This window comes from Stegostoma tigrinum, chromosome 26 (assembly GCF_030684315.1).
Source record: "Stegostoma tigrinum isolate sSteTig4 chromosome 26, sSteTig4.hap1, whole genome shotgun sequence".
In the NCBI taxonomy this organism is placed as follows: Eukaryota; Metazoa; Chordata; class Chondrichthyes; order Orectolobiformes; family Stegostomatidae; genus Stegostoma; species Stegostoma tigrinum.
In genome coordinates this window covers 2,435,927-2,452,536 of record NC_081379.1, presented here as the reverse complement: position 1 = coordinate 2,452,536, position 16,610 = coordinate 2,435,927, and the positions used below count along the sequence as shown (strand labels likewise).

General features: G+C 48.4%; 1 protein-coding gene across 3 annotated transcripts in view; it reads right to left on the bottom strand.

Annotated features, from left to right (window-relative positions):
• ulk1b (unc-51 like autophagy activating kinase 1) overlaps window positions 1–16,610 on the bottom strand; it is a 104,021-nt gene that overhangs the window by 73,766 nt on the left and 13,645 nt on the right. For all 3 annotated transcript variants that reach the window (XM_059654889.1, XM_059654890.1, XM_059654891.1), the window contains exons 4-5: window positions 1,748–1,780; window positions 967–1,003 (exon numbers count right to left, since the gene is read on the bottom strand). In XM_059654889.1, the coding sequence (XP_059510872.1) occupies window positions 967–1,003; window positions 1,748–1,780 (70 nt within the window). The remainder of the gene's footprint in view (window positions 1–966; window positions 1,004–1,747; window positions 1,781–16,610) is intronic.

The window sequence follows — 16,610 nt, the reverse complement described above, 5'->3', positions numbered from 1 at the left end:
GCAAATACATGTGACCGTCACTCTCTGCAAGTTCCCTCCCAAGCCATTCACCATCCTGACTTGGAAATATATTGCTATTCCTTCAGCGTCACTGGGTCAAAATCCTGGAATTACCTCCTTTAGTGCATTGTGGGTCTACCAACAGGAAATGATTCAAGAAGGCAGCTCACCTTCTCAAGTGCAACCAGGAACAGACAAGAAATCCCGTGAATTAATGTCTTTTACATTGTCCTTAAAATAGGATCCAGTATGAATCTGAAACCTCGTTTCTGGTGTGAGCTGAGATTTTAGTTAGATTCAGAGGGAGAAGAAGGATCAGCTGGATCACTATGCAGTGCCCCACTGCAAGCTGCAAAGTGCAGATGTGATTGAAGAGGCAGTAGGGTTTGGGTCAGATGCTCGGGCTGGCCAGCGATTATCAGCTGTCCCTAATGATGCCTGGGAAGGGGCCGATGAGCTGCCCTCCTGAACAGCTGCAGTCGTTGGGGTATGGGGATAACACAATGCCCATACGGAGTGAATTCCAGAATTCTGACCCTGCAACGCTGAAAGAAAGCGGTGTATTTCCAAGTCAGAATGGTGAGGGGCTTGGAGGGAAACTTGTTGTTTGCTGTCTCATTTCAATCCATGATCTGAGCCTCTACCACCAGAAGGACTAGGGTAGCAGGCACATGGGAACACCACCCCCTGAACAGCCCACTTCTGCTGTCTATGGGAGCTGGCTGTGCTCATTTCCTACACTATAACAGCAAGTCCAGAAGTACTCCATTGGCTGTTAAAATGATTTGAGACAGCTGGATGGCAGGAAAAGTCTTTGTTCTGTTTTGTCCTATTCCTAAGCTGATCAGTCAACCTCACGGTGAACTCGAATCCACTGTCCTGAGCAAATACTGCCAGATGTAACCATCTATACAGCCAAGATCATTTCCTGTCACTCTAGTGAAATGATCTTTATTGTAGACTTACAATGGAGATAGTCAGCAAGATCGCCACCATTACAGTACTGGAAAAGATAAAAACACAGGTTCAGTGAATCTAGTTCAATTCTATGGTTATCCCAACCTAACAGTGTGTATCAGCATCATGTGAGAGCAGACAGCATGGGGCAGACCCAGTAGGTAATCAGGATCTCAGCTGCTGAGAGGGTGCTGTTCGCTCAGAACCCGAGGCCACATTTAACAGTAAAGCCATGTTCGGTGACATTACTGAGGCACCGGGTTATGGAATGTGTCATGGATATTCGGGAAAAGTCCATGCACTCCCCTCCCCACCCACCCCGACCACCCCACTTCCCTCATTGCCATGGGCCCAAGAACGTCTGTTCTTGAATACTGCTGTTTGGGGTGGCATGATGTGGTTAGCGCTGCTGCCTCACGGCGCCAGGAACCCGGGTTCAACCCCACCCTCGGGTGACTGTCTGTGTGGAGTTTGCACATTCTCCCCGTGTCTGTGTGGGTTTCCTCCGGGTGCTCCGGTTTCCTCCCACAGTCCAGAGATGTGTAGGTTGTGGTGGACTGACCATGGGGAATGCAGGGTTACAGGGAGAGGCTAGGGGAGTGATTCTGGGTGGGGTGATCTTTGGAGGGTTGGTGCAGACTCAATGGGCCAAATGACCGTGTTCCACACATTAGGGATTCTATGATTCTAAACACACAACAAGGAACCTAGGATAGGCAGATGTTAGCTTTGGAGCACTACTTCATGACATTTATCCCCCAAAGTAGCCACGACCCCCTACATGACTCACCTCCATCACCAGATAGACAGAACTTGCCATCTCCTGTAAAATGGAAAGGTGATGATTAGAAATAGCAACATTTTCTTTCAATATATTTGTGCACAGGATTCTGACCTCTGGTCCGGAAGCCTTTCTTGCTGAGATCTTTACGTAGTTTGCATGTTTCCCATTGTGAACTGCTATGTCTATATTTATTATACATTACGGTTATGTCCATTGTCACAACGCAGAGACATATTCTGACCATTAGGCTGGTGCCTTGGGTTAAGGCCATAGCACCGTAAGGAACAAGGACAGGAGGAGGCCATTCAGCCCCTTGAGCCTGCTCTGCCATTCAATAGGATTGTAACTGATCCAACATTCCTCACATCCATTTTCCTGCTTTAGCCTCTCAAGTTCCTCTCTCTCTTTCTCATCGCTTTGAGTGCAGGAGAACAAAATGTCATTCATTAGAAATCCTTGTGCTACATCGTGGTCAAATAAAGGTTTAAGCTGTCTAACTTGTTTCCCTCCACTTTTGAACACTCCTCTGCTGGAGGGAGGGACTTAGATTGGGTTATCAACCAACTTCTACCATCGGCCACTTGTCTGCCCTACTTTGGTTCAATTAATTTGAGACAAGGCTGATGTGTAAATTCAACATTTGCTGCCCATCCCTAATTATACTTGAGGGGGTGAATGCAACTAAGCAGCAGACTTGGCTATTTCAGAGGGCAGCTGAAAGTCAACCACATTGCTGCAGGCATGGAGTCACATGTTGGCCAAACCGGGTAAAGGTGGCAGATTTCCTTCCCTATGGGGAAAGATAAAGGTAACTTTGGAGACATTCCAGAGAAGGTTCACTGAGTTGATCCCGGATTTGGAGGGACTGTCTTATAAGAGGGGGGTGAGTAGGTTGGGGGGTCATCTGTCTGTGGTGATCCTGTGACAGACTTGAAAAGAAGGATGTGCAGGGTTATGAGAAGGAGATGGGAGAATGGCATTCAGTCATAGTGCTCATTCAGAAAGAGACAGCAAAGACACAACACAGTGGGCTGAAGAACCTCCCACTGAATGGGTGGCATTTGGTGATGGAGGGGAATATGGCAGGGCCACCAATGACCAAATCCCTCCCCCCAACTCTCCAGAGAAATGGTCCTCAGGAATTTTCTTCACAGGGAGGTTGAATTAGTTGGGCCTGTTAATTATCGGAACTTAAAAAGAATGGGAGGTGACCTTATTGAAGAACAAGTTTATTAGTGGGGGTTGACAGGCTAGAAAGAGAAACATAAAGAGGCTAGGACCAGAGGGTACAATCTCAGAGTTAAGCGTTGCACATTTAAGACAAAGATGAGGAGGAATTTCTTCGCCCAGAAGGGAATAAATCTGTAGAATCTATCCTTGCAGATGGCTGTCGGGGCTGGGTCATTAATTATATTCATGGCTGAGAAAGATTTTTATTCAGGAAGGGAATTGGGGCTTCTGGAGAAAAAACAGGAAAGTGGAGTGGAGGATCATCAGATCACCCTTGATCTCACTGGAACCCTAACCTTATGGGAGCAAAGGACTCGAAGGGCCAATCTCTGCTCCTTCACCTTATTATCTTCTGGTTTTTACAGCAACATTAACTGGCTGCCATGTGCAGGTTGATTGAATTGTTGATCAGTAAATATGACAGAGATGCCATTGTTAGATTACATGATCTCAAGATACGCACGTGAACTTTCACCTTTCTGTGGGTTTGGTCGTAACATGATACGAGGAAAAGCTTTAGGAAGTGTGAACAATTGACTCGCTTCGTTACTGATCACTGCCGGTTGCTATATGTGTGGGGAATTAGTACCTGCAGAGCCTATAAACCATTTCTGATTAAAATTAATTCTTCCAGCGGTAGGGGTGGTATTGTAGAGCCCGGATGTAGTCGGTCAGCATTGTTCACTGGATGTGCTCTGGTCTACACGGTGCTGACTATCACAGCACAAGGTCTGGTGAAATAATAATAAGGACAGGGCACTGTATACCCTTCCCCATTGCCACCTTTCTCAGCAACTAAACCATGTCTTGCCCTGACCAATTTAAGCCAACTTAAAGTTTGACATGAAGGCAAACTAGCACAGGACGGATTGGATAGAGCCACTCATAGGCAGTGCCAAACGTCAGCAGTATTAGCCCATCTAAAGTTCTGAGGAAGCGTCACCAGACTTGAAATGTTAACTCTGTTTTTTTCCTTCACAGATGCTGCCAGGCCTGCTGAGCTTTTCTAGCCACTTTGTTTTTGCTAGCTCATCTAAATATGCACACAGCACAGACTAGACACTGCAGAAAGGAAGGGCACTTTGTACTCTCTAGGCTCAGCTGGTATGAATCACGAGATGGTTATTAGAGAGGATGCAACGGTACACTTGGGCTTGTATTAACAAACTACATTAAAATAGCATCTTTCGTGTACCAGAGACACAAGTCATTAAATATAGAGTTATTATCTGACTAACGTTTGACACTGAGCCACACAAGAGGGTGATGTGATCAAAACCTTGGTCAAAGATGTAGGTTTTTAAGGGCGTCTGAAAAAAGAACAGAAGCAGAGAGGTGTTGGGAGGCAGTTCCAGGAGGTAGGTCCCAGGCAGCTGAACTATGCCCACTTTTGGAGGAGCGATCAAAATCAGGACACACAAAACATCACATCAATACACCTAAGGATTGTTGGTGCAGAAGGTTAGAGAGTTAGGGAGGAGAGTAGGGGCTGGAGGAGGTTACAGAGATAGGGAAGGTGTAGGGACTGGAGGAGGTTACAGAGATAGGGAAGGTGTAGGGGCTGGAGGAGGTTACAGATTTAGGGAGGGGGCGTAGGGGGCTGGACAAGGTTACAGAGATAGGGAGGGGAGTAGGGGCTGGAGTACATTACAGATTTAGGGAGGGGGTGTAGGGGCCGGAGGAGGTGACAGAGATAGGGAGGGGGTGTAGGGCCTGGAGGAGGTGACAGTGATAGGGAGGGGGTGTAGGGGCCGGAGGAGATTACAGAGATAGGGAGGGGTGTAGGGGCCGGAGGAGGTGCGAGTGATAGGGAGGGGTGTAGGGGCTGAAGGGGGTTACTGAGATAGGGAGGGGGTGTGGGGGCTGGAGGGGGTTACAGAAATAGGGAGGGGGTATAGGGGCTGGTGGAGGTGACAGAGATAGGTAGGGGTGTAGGGCCTGGAGGAAGTGACAGTGATAGGGAGGGGTGTAGGGGCCGGAGGAGGTGACAGAGATAGGGAAGGGGTGTAGGGGCTGGAGGGGGTTGCAGAGATAGGGAGGGGGTGTAGGGGCTGGAGGAGGTGACAGAGATAGGGAGGGTGTGTAGGGCCTGGAGGAGGTTACAGTGATTGGGAGGGGTGTAGGGGCCGGAGGAGGTGCGAGTGATAGGGAGGGGTGTAGGGGCTGGAGGAGGTTACAGAAATAGGGAGGGGTGTAGGGGCTGGAGGAGGTTACAGAAATAGGGAGGGTGTGTAGGGCCTGGAGGAGGTTACAGTGATTGGGAGGGGTGTAGGGGCCGGAGGAGGTGCGAGTGATAGGGAGGGGTGTACGGGCTGGTGGAGGTGACAGTGATAGGGAGGGGTGGAGGGGGTGACAGTGATAGGGAGGGGTGTAGGGACCGGAGGAGGTGACTGAGGTAGGGAGGGGTGTAGGGGCCGGCGGAGGTGACAGAGGTAGGGAGGGGTGTAGGGGCCGGTGGAGGTGACAGAGGTAGGGAGGGGGTGTAGGGCCTGGAGGAGGTTACAGTGACAGGGAGGGGTGTAGGGGCTGGAGGGGGTTACAGAGGTAGGGAGGGGGTGTAGGGCCTGGAGGAGGTTACAGAGATAGGGAGGGGGTGTAGAGGCTGGAGGAGGTGACACTGTCAGGGAGGGGTGTAGGGGGTGGAGGGGGTTACAGAGATAGGGAGGGGGTGTAGGGGCTGGGGGAGGTGACAGAGATAGGGAGGGGGTGTAAGGGCTGGAGGGGGTTACAGAATTAGGGAGGGGGCGTAGGGAGCTGGACAAGGTTACAGAGATAGGGAGGGGAGTAGGAGGCTGGAGTACATTACAGATTTAGGGAGGGGGTGTGGGGGCTGGAGGAGGTGACAGTGATAGGGCGGGGTGTAGGGGCCGGAGGAGGTGACAGTGACAGGGCGGGGTGTAGGGGCCGGTGGAGGTGACAGAGGTAGGGAGGGGGTGTAGGGCCTGGAGGAGGTTACAGTGATTGGGAGGGGTGTAGGGCCTGGAGGAGGTTACAGAGATAGGGAGGGGTGTAGGGGCCAGAGGATGTTACAGAGATAGGGAGGGGGTGTAGGGGCTGGAGGAGGTGACAGTGTCAGGGAGGGGTGTAGGGGGTGGAGGAGGTGACAGTGATAGGGAGGCGTGTAGGGGCTGGAGGGGGTTTCAGAGAGAGGGAGGGGTGTAGGGGCAGGAGGAGGTTACAGAGAGAGGGAGGGGTGTAGGGGCCAGAGGAGGTTACAGAGATAGGGAGGGGGTGTCGGGGCTGGAGGAGGTGACAGTGTCAGGGAGAGGTGTAGGGGGTGGAGGGGGTTACAGAGATAGGGAGGGGGTGTAGGGGCAGGAGGAGGTTAGAGATAGGGAGGGGGTGTAGGGCTGGAGGAGGTTAAAATAACGAGCATAGAAAGCAATCCACTGAGTTGATGTTCCGTTTAAAAGCGAAATGTTTCTTGCTTCACCATCTTTTGTGAAGTTCACTGCCTGCTCTACATACAGCACCCAAACCCAGGCACAGCTTCCTTGGTTCAGAGATGGTTAGAAATGCCGATGCTGGAGTCGGAGACAACACGGTGTGGAGCTGGAGGAACACAGCAGGCCAGGCACCAAAGTGGAGGAACAGCACCTCATATTCCGCTTGGGAACCCTGCAGCCCAATGGTATCAATGTCTATTTCACCAGCTTCAAAATCTCCCTCCCACTGCATCCCAAAACCAGCCCAACTCGTCCCAGCCTGCCTAACCTGTTCTTCCTCTCACCTATCCCCTCTTCTCACCTCAATCCGCACCTCCATTTCCTACCTACCAACCTCATCCCGCTTCCTTGACATGTCGGTCCTCCCCGAACTGACCTATCCCCTCCCTACCTCCCCACCTATACTCTCCTCTCCACCTATCTTCTTTTCTCTCCATCTTCGGTCCGCCTCCCCCTCTCTCCCTATTTATTCCAGTTCCCTCTCCCCATCCCCCTCTCTGATGAAGGGTCTAGGCCCGAAACGTCAGCTTTTGTGCTCCTGAGATGCTGCTGGGCCTGCTGTGTACATCCAGCCCCACACCTTGTTATCGTGTAGAGTACCGTCTGCAGTTCTGGTCACCCTGGGGTTGGAAGGATATTATTAAATTGGAAAAGGTACAGAAAAGATTTACCAGGATGTTGCTGGGCTTGACTTACAATGAAAGGCTGGAACGTTTCTCCTTGGAGAGTAGGAGGTTGAGGGGTCACCTTATAGAGTTTTATTTAATCATGAGGGCATAGATAAGATGAATATCAAAAAAGACTTTTCCCAAAGGTAGGGATAACGAGGTGTGGAGCTGGATGGACACAGCAGGCCAAGCAGCATCTCAGGAGCACAAAAGCTGATGTTTCAGGCCTAGACCCTTCTTCAGAAAAAAATCCCACAAGGTAGGTGAGTTCAAAACTGGACAGCAAAGGTTTAAGTTGAGACGGAAACATCGAAAAGGTACCCGAGGTGAAACATTTTCACGTGCAGGGTGATGTACATTTGGAATGAGCTACCAGAGGAAATAGTTAATGCAGGCACAGTTACAATATTTAAAATACACTTGGACAGGTACATGAATAGGAAGTGTTCAGAGGGATATGGGCCAAATGCTCGGAAATGGGACTAGTTTAGTTTGGCAAACTTGGTTGGCATGGATGAGTTGAACTGAAGAGTGTGTTTCTATGCTCTAAGACCCTATATGGGCCAGACCTGGTAAGGATCACAGATTTCCTTCACTCAGACAGTAGAATTAATAGTTCTTTTTACCTGTTGATAAAAACTGATTTTTAAAAATGCCATCTTTCAATGATCTTTGCATTTTTGGGGGTGGCACGGTGGCTCAGTGCTTAGCACTGCAGCCTCACAGCACCAGGGACCCAGGTTCGATTCCAGTCTCAGGCGACTGTCTGTGTGGAGTTTTCACATTCTCCCTGTGTCTGCGTGGGTTTCCTCCCACAGTCCAGAGATGTGTAGGCTAGGTGGTTTGGCCGTGCTGAATTGCCCGTAATGTTCAGCGGTGTGTGGGTTATAGGGGGATGGGTTTGGGTGGGATGCTTCAAGGGGCGGTGTGGACTTGTAGGGAATCTAAACTTTTCCAAACAAACAGTGGTTAGCATTTTTGCAACACTGGCAGGTTACAAAATCTTCGTTATGTAATCTCAATCATACTGCTCAAAGACAGAAATAAGCAAAAGGTATGAGCAAGCAGAAAATTGTTGGGCCAAATGACATATTCTTGTGCTGAATATAATGTTCATTTCTCAGTTGCCATAGATTCGGTTTAGATATTTATGCAATTCAAACAAACATCTAGCTCCAATGTTATCAGGGAGATTGGAGTGGTCTTTATCACAATATCAGAAAGAAATCTTCTGATCACAACCTGACTTACTGATCGACCTAGCTCAGTAAAGCAAAACCAGGTGCAGAAAACTGGATAAAAACTGAAAGAGCTACGGATGCTGTAAATCAGGAGCGAAAGTAAAAAACAGAAGTTGCTGGAAAAGCTCAGCAGGTCTGGCAACATGTGTGATGAAAAATCAGAGTTAACGTTTTGGGTCCGGTGACCCTTCCTCAGAACAGTTCTGAGGAAGGATCACCAGACCCGCAACGTTAACTCTGATTTTTTTCTTCACAGATGCTGCCAGACCTGCTGAGCTTTTCCAGCAACTTCTGTTTTTTTTTCCTGATCTACAGTTCTTTTGGTTTTCAAAACTGTGGTTTCTTTGTTGAATAAGTTGAGATTAACCAGGATCTCACTGAAATAGTAAATCTGGCTTGAGGGGAGATGAATGGCTTCCTCCCATGCCTAAGCTGATCAGAGACACTGAGATTAGTAACCTGATGTCTCATCCTCGAAACTTAATTAATGCCAAATAATGGAGGCTTTAGAATGCTTTACCACATCCTGCACAGACACTTTGACGATTCCATCCTCATTAATGCTGCAATCATGGAGTGGTTATTACACTGGAGACCATTTGGCCCATTTTGTCAGTGCTGGCTCTTCGCATGAACAATTTTGCCGGTCCCACACAGTCACCTGCTCCCTGGTGCCACACAATTTGCTTCCCTTCAGTTGCTACACCATTGCCTTTTGGAAAGTAATGTTGCGTCTGTATCTAGTACATCAGACTGGAATCCCAAAGTACACATCACAATCTTCTTGACGCCTTGAGTTAAATTGCTCTCCTCAAAACCTTCTGTAGCCACCAGTAATTCCCATCAATTTTAGAATTAAGTAATTACTAACTTTTTAGCCTAGGTCTCAAAGCTCTGGGATTCTCTCCTCCAAGCTCTCTAACCCTTTCTCTCTTTCTTTCTTTAACTTATCTCTGTGATCAAGCTTTTAGAGAACAATCATCATTTTTCCTAAAGCATTTATTTTCTTTGGTCACGTTCCAGTAAAGTAGCTTGGGAAGTTTTTATAATGTTGATGATTGCACAATGTTCAACACCTTTCACAACTCAGATGCTGAAGTAGTCCAAGTTCATATGCATCAAGACCTGGTCAGTATCCAGGCTTGAGCTGACAAGTGGCAAACAACATTTGAACCATATAAGTGCCAGGCAATGACCATCAAATGGAACCACCTTGTCATTCAATGGCATTACCATCACTGTCAACATCCAGGGGGTTACCATCGGCATGAAACAGAACTGGACTCGCTACTTAAATTATAAGAGCAGCTCAGAAGCTGGGAATCCTGCAGCGAATAATACAACTCCAGACTCCCCAAAGCCTGCCCACAACAGCCCCAACACCATCCAAAAGCAGCCGCTTGATTGGCACCACGTCCACAAACATCCCACGCGCTCCACCCCCCCGCCACCACCGATACTCAGTCACAGCAGTGTGTACTACCTACAAGATGCACTTGGAGAAATTCACCAAACGTCCTCAGGCAGCACCTTCCAAACACACAACCACTTCCACCTAGAAGCACGTCCTGGAGTTGTGAAAGGACTGCTGTGGTGCAGTGATAATGTCCCAGCCTTTGGGCCAAGAGGTCAAAGTTCAAAGGCCATCTGCTCCAGAGGTGAGTAATGCTACCCTCGAACAGCGTGGTTAAAAATCTATTCTGAGATTGCAACCATTGCAGGGCCACTATTGTTTGATGATGAAATTCAGCAGACTGAGAGAGTCGGGACTTTTCCCACCATTAATCAAATAGGCTGTCGGTTCAGGGAGAGGGAGGGGAATGTGATGCCGGGGTGGGAGCAGGTTACAATCTCAGTTCGTTCAGCCGACTCAGCACCTTTTCCAGGTTGCACAGTCAGCAGTCAGACTGCAGCTCCCTCATTTGTCACCAGCCAGAGATTAAACGCAAGGCCATTGTTCAAATAAGCATCACAAACCATCTGGCTGAGCCCCGGCAGCCCCTATACTTCCTGCTCAGGCCCACAGGTGTACAATTAAACAGTCTGTCAGCATGACTAACCAACCAGGGGGACAAAGATCATCCTCAGTGTGAGAGCTGCAGTATTAAAGTAAACACAGCCTCTGCACATTTGCTGTGATTCTCAGGGCCGACAGACCCCACTGTGTCGCACTCTCACCTCCTCTATCGCAACGCTGCGGCGTCGAATCCCACTTCTGAAATTTGGGCCCAACATTTACGCTGACATGCCTACAGCAGTGCAGAGGCTAAAGTATTCTGCTGGCCAGTATTTATTACTTAACCAACATCACTACAAACGGGTGGCCTGTCAATTTTTGTAAAAAATAATTTACAGGCTGTTGGAATTGCAGACAAGAGTTGCATTTGTTCCCCAGCCCTAACTGCCTCTGATCTGAGTGGTTTGTTTGGGCCATTTCAGAGGGCAGTTTAAAGGGTCAATCGCATTGCTGTGGGTCTGGAGTCACACAAAGGCCAGACCAGGTAAGGTTCGTCGATTTCCTTCCAAAAAGGGACTCAAATGGGGTTTTACTTCAATTCTGGTAACTTTCTGGGCATTGATACTGAACTTTTGTTGAAATTCTTCAATGTCCATGTGAGAATTTGAACTCATGTTTCTGGATTGATAGTGCAGGCCCTCTGGATTATAGTCCATTTCTGATTATTATCACATCGGGATTGTACGGAATGACTTGACCCTCCCTGAAGATGGTGAGAAGGGGAAATAACTTGTTGGGTTTGTCCTGGAGAGCCTTAAATGAGTGTTTTGCTTCTGTCTTTACGAAAGAAACGAACTTTGTAGTGAATGAAACCTTTGAAGAGCAGGTGTGCATGCTGGAATGGATAGAGATAGAGGAAGCTGATGTGCTGAAAATTTTGTCAAACATTAAGATTGACAAGTCGCCAGGCCCGGACCAGATTTGTCCTCGGCTGCTTTGGGAAGCGAGAAATGCAATTGCTTCGCCACTTGCGAAGATCTTTGCATCCTCGCTCTCCACTGGAGTCGTACCTGAGGACTGGAGAGAGGCAAATGTAACTCCTCTCTTCAAGAAAGGAAATAGGGAAATCCCCGGCAATTACAGACCAGTAAGTCTCACGTCTGTCGTCTGCAAGGTGTTAGAAAGGATTCTGAGGGATAGGATTTATGACCATCTGGAAGGGCATGGCTTGATTAAATGCAGTCAACACGGCTTTGAGAGGGGCAGGTCATGCCTCACAAACCTTATCGAGTTCTTTGAGGATGTGACTAGAAAAGTTGATGAGGCTCGAGCTGTGGATGTGGTGTATATGGACTTCAGCAAGGCATTTGATAAGGTTCCCCATGGTAGGCTCATTCAGAAGGTCAGGAGGAATGGGATACAGGGGAACTTAGCTGCTTGGATACAGAATTGGCTGGCCAACAGAAGACAGCGAGTGGTAGTAGAAGGAAAATATTCTGCCTGGAAGTCAGTGGTAAATGGGATTCCACAGGGCTCTGTCCTTGGGCCTCTACTCTTTGTAATTTTTATTGATGACTTGGATGAGGGGATTGAAGGATGGGTCAGCAAGTTTGCAGACGGCACGAAGGTTGGAGGTGTCGTTGACAGTATAGAGGGCTGTTGTAGGCTGCAGCGGGACATTGACAGGATGCAGAGATGGGCTGAGAGGTGGCAGATGGAGTTCAACCTGGATAAATGCGAGGTGATGCATTTTGGAAGGTCGAATTTGAAAGCTGAGTACAGGATTAAGGATAGGATTCTTGGCAGTGTGGAGGAACAGAGGGATCTTGGTGTGCAGATACATAGATCCCTTAAAATAGCCATCCAAGTGGACAGGGTTGTTAAGAAAGCATATGGTGTTTTGGCTTTCATTAACAGGGGGATTGAGTTTAAGAGTCGTGAGATCTTGTTGCAGCTCTATAAAACTTTGGTTAGACCGCACTTGGAATACTGCGTCCAGTTCTGGTCGCCCTATTATAGGAAAGATGTGGATGCTTTGGAGAGGGTTCAGAGTAGGTTTACCAGGATGCTGCCTGGACTGGAGGGCTTATCTTATGAAGAGAGGTTGACTGTGCTCGGACTCTTTTCATTGGAGAAAAGGAGGAGGAGAGGGGACCTAATTGAGGTATACAAGATAATGAGAGGCATAGATAGAGTTGATAGCCAGAGACTATCTCCCAGGGCAGAAATGGCTAGCACGAGGGGTCATAGTTTTAAGCTGGTTGGTGGAAAGTATAGAGGGGATGTCAGAGGCAGGTTCTTTACACAGAGAGTTGTGAGAGCATGGAATGCGTTGCCAGCAGCAGTTGTGGATGCAAGGTCATTGGGGACATTTAAGAGACTGCTGGACATGCATATGGTCACAGAAATTTGAGGGTGCATACATGAGGATCAATGGTCAGCACAACATTGTGGGCTGAAGGGCCTGTTCTGTGCTGTACTGGTCTATGTTCTATGTTCATCCTTTTCTCATCACCTCAGCACTGGGACAGAATCTCTGTAGGCAAACTTTGTGACTCACCAAGAAGTCAAGCCCTCCAGTGGTCAATTAATGGCCATTTAAAGGCTTCAGATTGCCACCTCTTCAATCTCCTCCTTCACACTCACTCTATCTCTACCATTGCACTCACTGAGGCTCAAGCGCTATCGCTCCCCATGTTGTTTACAATTTCTTCCCTCACTTGCCCTAATTCCCCCCACTCCACCGTCCCTTTACGTCCCGTGCTCCCTACTCTCTCGCTCGAGACACCTCACTACCTCCTTTCCCCCCCACCCCCCCAACAGCACTGACACCAGGGGTCATGCCAGACTCGCATCTCACTCAATCTCTCGCTTTCTCTCACTCCACGCAACTGAGGCCGGCTGTTTCCTCCGACACAGCCAAGAGACACCTCAGTTTTCCTCGCCTTTGAGTGTTGATGAGTGAGTACTAACAATATGACCACTGAAGTCTGGTGCTGTGAATCCCCTGTGATTACAAAGGTGCCACCCACCTCCCCATCAACATCCCCCAGGCCCAGAGTAGGCTGAAAGTTTGAGGCTTGAGCAATTGAAACACTAAAGGAAGTGACACCAAGGGTGAGCAGCTGTAAAGGAGAGACAGTGGTTCCCTTCACCTATAACCCTCCCACAAATGAACAATCACAAACATGAGACAATTAACAAATGTCTCCTGGATTTTCAATGGCATTTAGTCAGGGCAGGAAAGCAAACAGCAATCAATTACAGACTGAAGCTAATTTACAATCATCTTCTCTGGGTGTAGATGGACTATTTTCAATCACGTACATAGTAACTTATTACACAGAATAGAAGAGCAACTGTAAGTCACAATAAAGGGAGACACACAGATGGTAAGTATAATCACACTTTAAGCTTTTCTGTATTAGAACAGCTTAAAGAAGACATTCAGAGCCACGGCAAATCCAGGTCAATCGAATTCTGCTTATAATATGTTTCTGTTAACTTTAGGAGTAAACAAAGAAGCTCTCAGTCCCAAATGGATCTAAGGCATTCTTTATAACCTACTTTCAGTTTTCGGAGCTGACAATGAGTGAGTTACAATTTTGTGAAATGGATAAAATGCCAACATTGTGAGCCATGATTTTCAAGAAGCTGCATGGGGCCCTGAGCTTATACAATACCAAAGAAAAGATACACAAACAACAACAGCTTGCTTTTATATTGTTAAAGCCTTGCTTCACAAAAGAAACAAATGAAACTCAATTTAATACTGAGCTGGATAAGAGTATCTGCTGGAGGGAGTGAATGTAGTTCCAATCAAGCGGGGGCTGCTTTGCCCTGGATGGTGTCAAGGTTCTTGAGAGTTGTTGGGGCTGCACTCATCCAGGCTCAGCGTGAGAGAGGGATAGGTGTTGTGGAGCATTGTAAAGGAGGAGAGACAGAAATAGGAAGGAGCTTGGCGAGAGAACTCCCGGGCAGCTGGAGGCAGGGCAAAGAGCAGTGATCAGAAGAGGCCAGAGGTGGAGGAACAGAGAGATCTCAGACTGGTGTGGGGTTGGAGGGGCTCAGAGAGTCACTGTGGCAGTTGGGAAGTGGGGGTGGATACAAAGCAATCAGAACAAAGGCTTGTGAATTTGAAATAAAGGTACTGATGAAGTGAGAAAGGGAACACAAGCTCACACTGAGAGAGTGTGTTCACATGGCAGCAGCAGGATCAGCAGAAGATTGAGGATGCGTTTGTGAAGGGTAGTTCCCTCAAACTTATTCCATCTCGAAATCACACTGGCACATTGCATTGGGGGTGAACAACTGCAGATCACAGAATGGTACAGTACAACACAGAAACAGACCATTCTGCCCATCGTCTCTGTACCGCCCATGACAAACAGCTTTGTTTCCACATGGTATCACTCAACCTATACGAGGCTGAATACTGCTGGCTGCTGAACAGGGAGTCCTCTTCATTACTTGCAGCTCTTCGATGCAATGAAGGGCAAGGAATGGTGAAGGACCAGTACCTTACACACAACCCAGCGAGGAAACCAGGGCCAGAGCATGCACCCTGCCCCAAGCCCAAGGCCTTCTCAGGACAGATGCTAGACATCTGATAATTAATGAAAACAGCCTACCACCAACTAATTACTTTGAGTGCATTCCCAGTTGAAAACTACATGTGAAAGTGTACTTGAACACAGCACAACCCCATGAACAGAATCAATAATCTGTTTTAATGACATGGGAGAAAGATACCATTGTGTCCAGGACATTAGTGGGCACTCCCCTGCTCTCCATTAAAGAGTTCCATTGAATTTATTTTACAGCGTGTAGCTCAGTGGTTAGCCCTGCTGCCTCACGCACCAGGGACCTGGGTTCGATCCCATCCTCGGGCAACTGTCTGTGTGGGTTTCCTCCAGGTGCTCCGGTTTTCTCCCACAGTCCAAAGATGTGCAGGTTAAGTGGATTGGCCATGCTAAGTAACCCATTGTGTCCAGGATGGGAAACGCAGGGATCGGATAAGGGGTGGGTCTGGGTGAGATGCTCATTGGAGGGTTGGTGTGGACTCAATGGGCCGAATGGCCTGCTTCTACAGTGTAGGGATTCTATGATAATTAACACAAGAGGACATTTGTAAGCAGCTCCAACATGAATGAACCAGGGCAAAGACACAAGAGGTGCTCAATGCTTTCCGTGCACAGTTCGAGCAGAATGCCAGTGGCACAGTGACACCTGCCCCGACAGGTTCGGACACGCCTTTACCCACCGTCACTGCTGCAGACGTCAGATCAGTTTTCCTGGGAGTCAGCCCAAGGAAAGCGATGGGCCCAGACGGTGTCCCCGGCCGAGGACTCAGATCCTGTGCAAACCAACTGGAGGAGGTATTCACCAACATCTTCAACCTCTCCCAAAGTCCCCACCTGCTTCAATAAGACGACCATCAACCCCAATCCCAAAAAAACACATGGAGTGTGTCTTAATGACAACTGCCCAACAGCTCCGACTTCAATAATCATGAAGTGCTTCGAGAAGCTGGTCATGCCCACGTCAACTTCAGTCTCACAACCTGCCTCAATCCCCTACAGTCTACCTACCGACGTAACAGGTCCAGAGGATGCCGTATCCCGAGTCCTGCACTCTTCCCTGGTACATCTGGGCAGCAAGGACACCTACGTCAGACTCCTGCTCATCGACTGCAGCTCTGCCTTCAACACCATTATCCCCTCTGGGCTGATCTCAAAACTCCACGACGTTGGGCTCACTCTGCCCTCTGTAACTGGATCCTCAGCTTTCTGACCCACAGGCCACAATCAGTGAGGACAGGTAACTGCACCCCCTCCACAATAACACTCAACAGTGGACCCACCCCCAGAGATGTGTCCTCAGCGCACTTCTGTGTTCCCTGTGCACCCACAGCTGTGTTGGCTAATTCCAAATGAACGCCATCTGCAAGTTCGCTGACCACACCACCACAGTGGGATGGCTATCAACTAACAATGAGCCAGAATAAAGAAAGCAGCCTGAGGGCTTGGTGAAGTAGTGCAATGAGAACAACCTCTCTCTCAGCATTGGCAAAAACTGAAGAATTGATCTTTCATTTCAGAAAGAAAGGAGAACATGCCCCCATCTGCATTAATGGAACTGAGGATGAGAGGATGGTGAGCGTCAAGTTCCTCAGAGTGACAATAACCGATGACCTGTTCTGGACTTCTCACCAAGATGTGACGGTCAAGAAGGCACAACAACGTCTCTTCTTCCTCAGGTAGCTCAGGACATTTGGCATGTCCATCAGGTCATGCACCATTGAAAGCAAACTGTCTGGGTGCATAT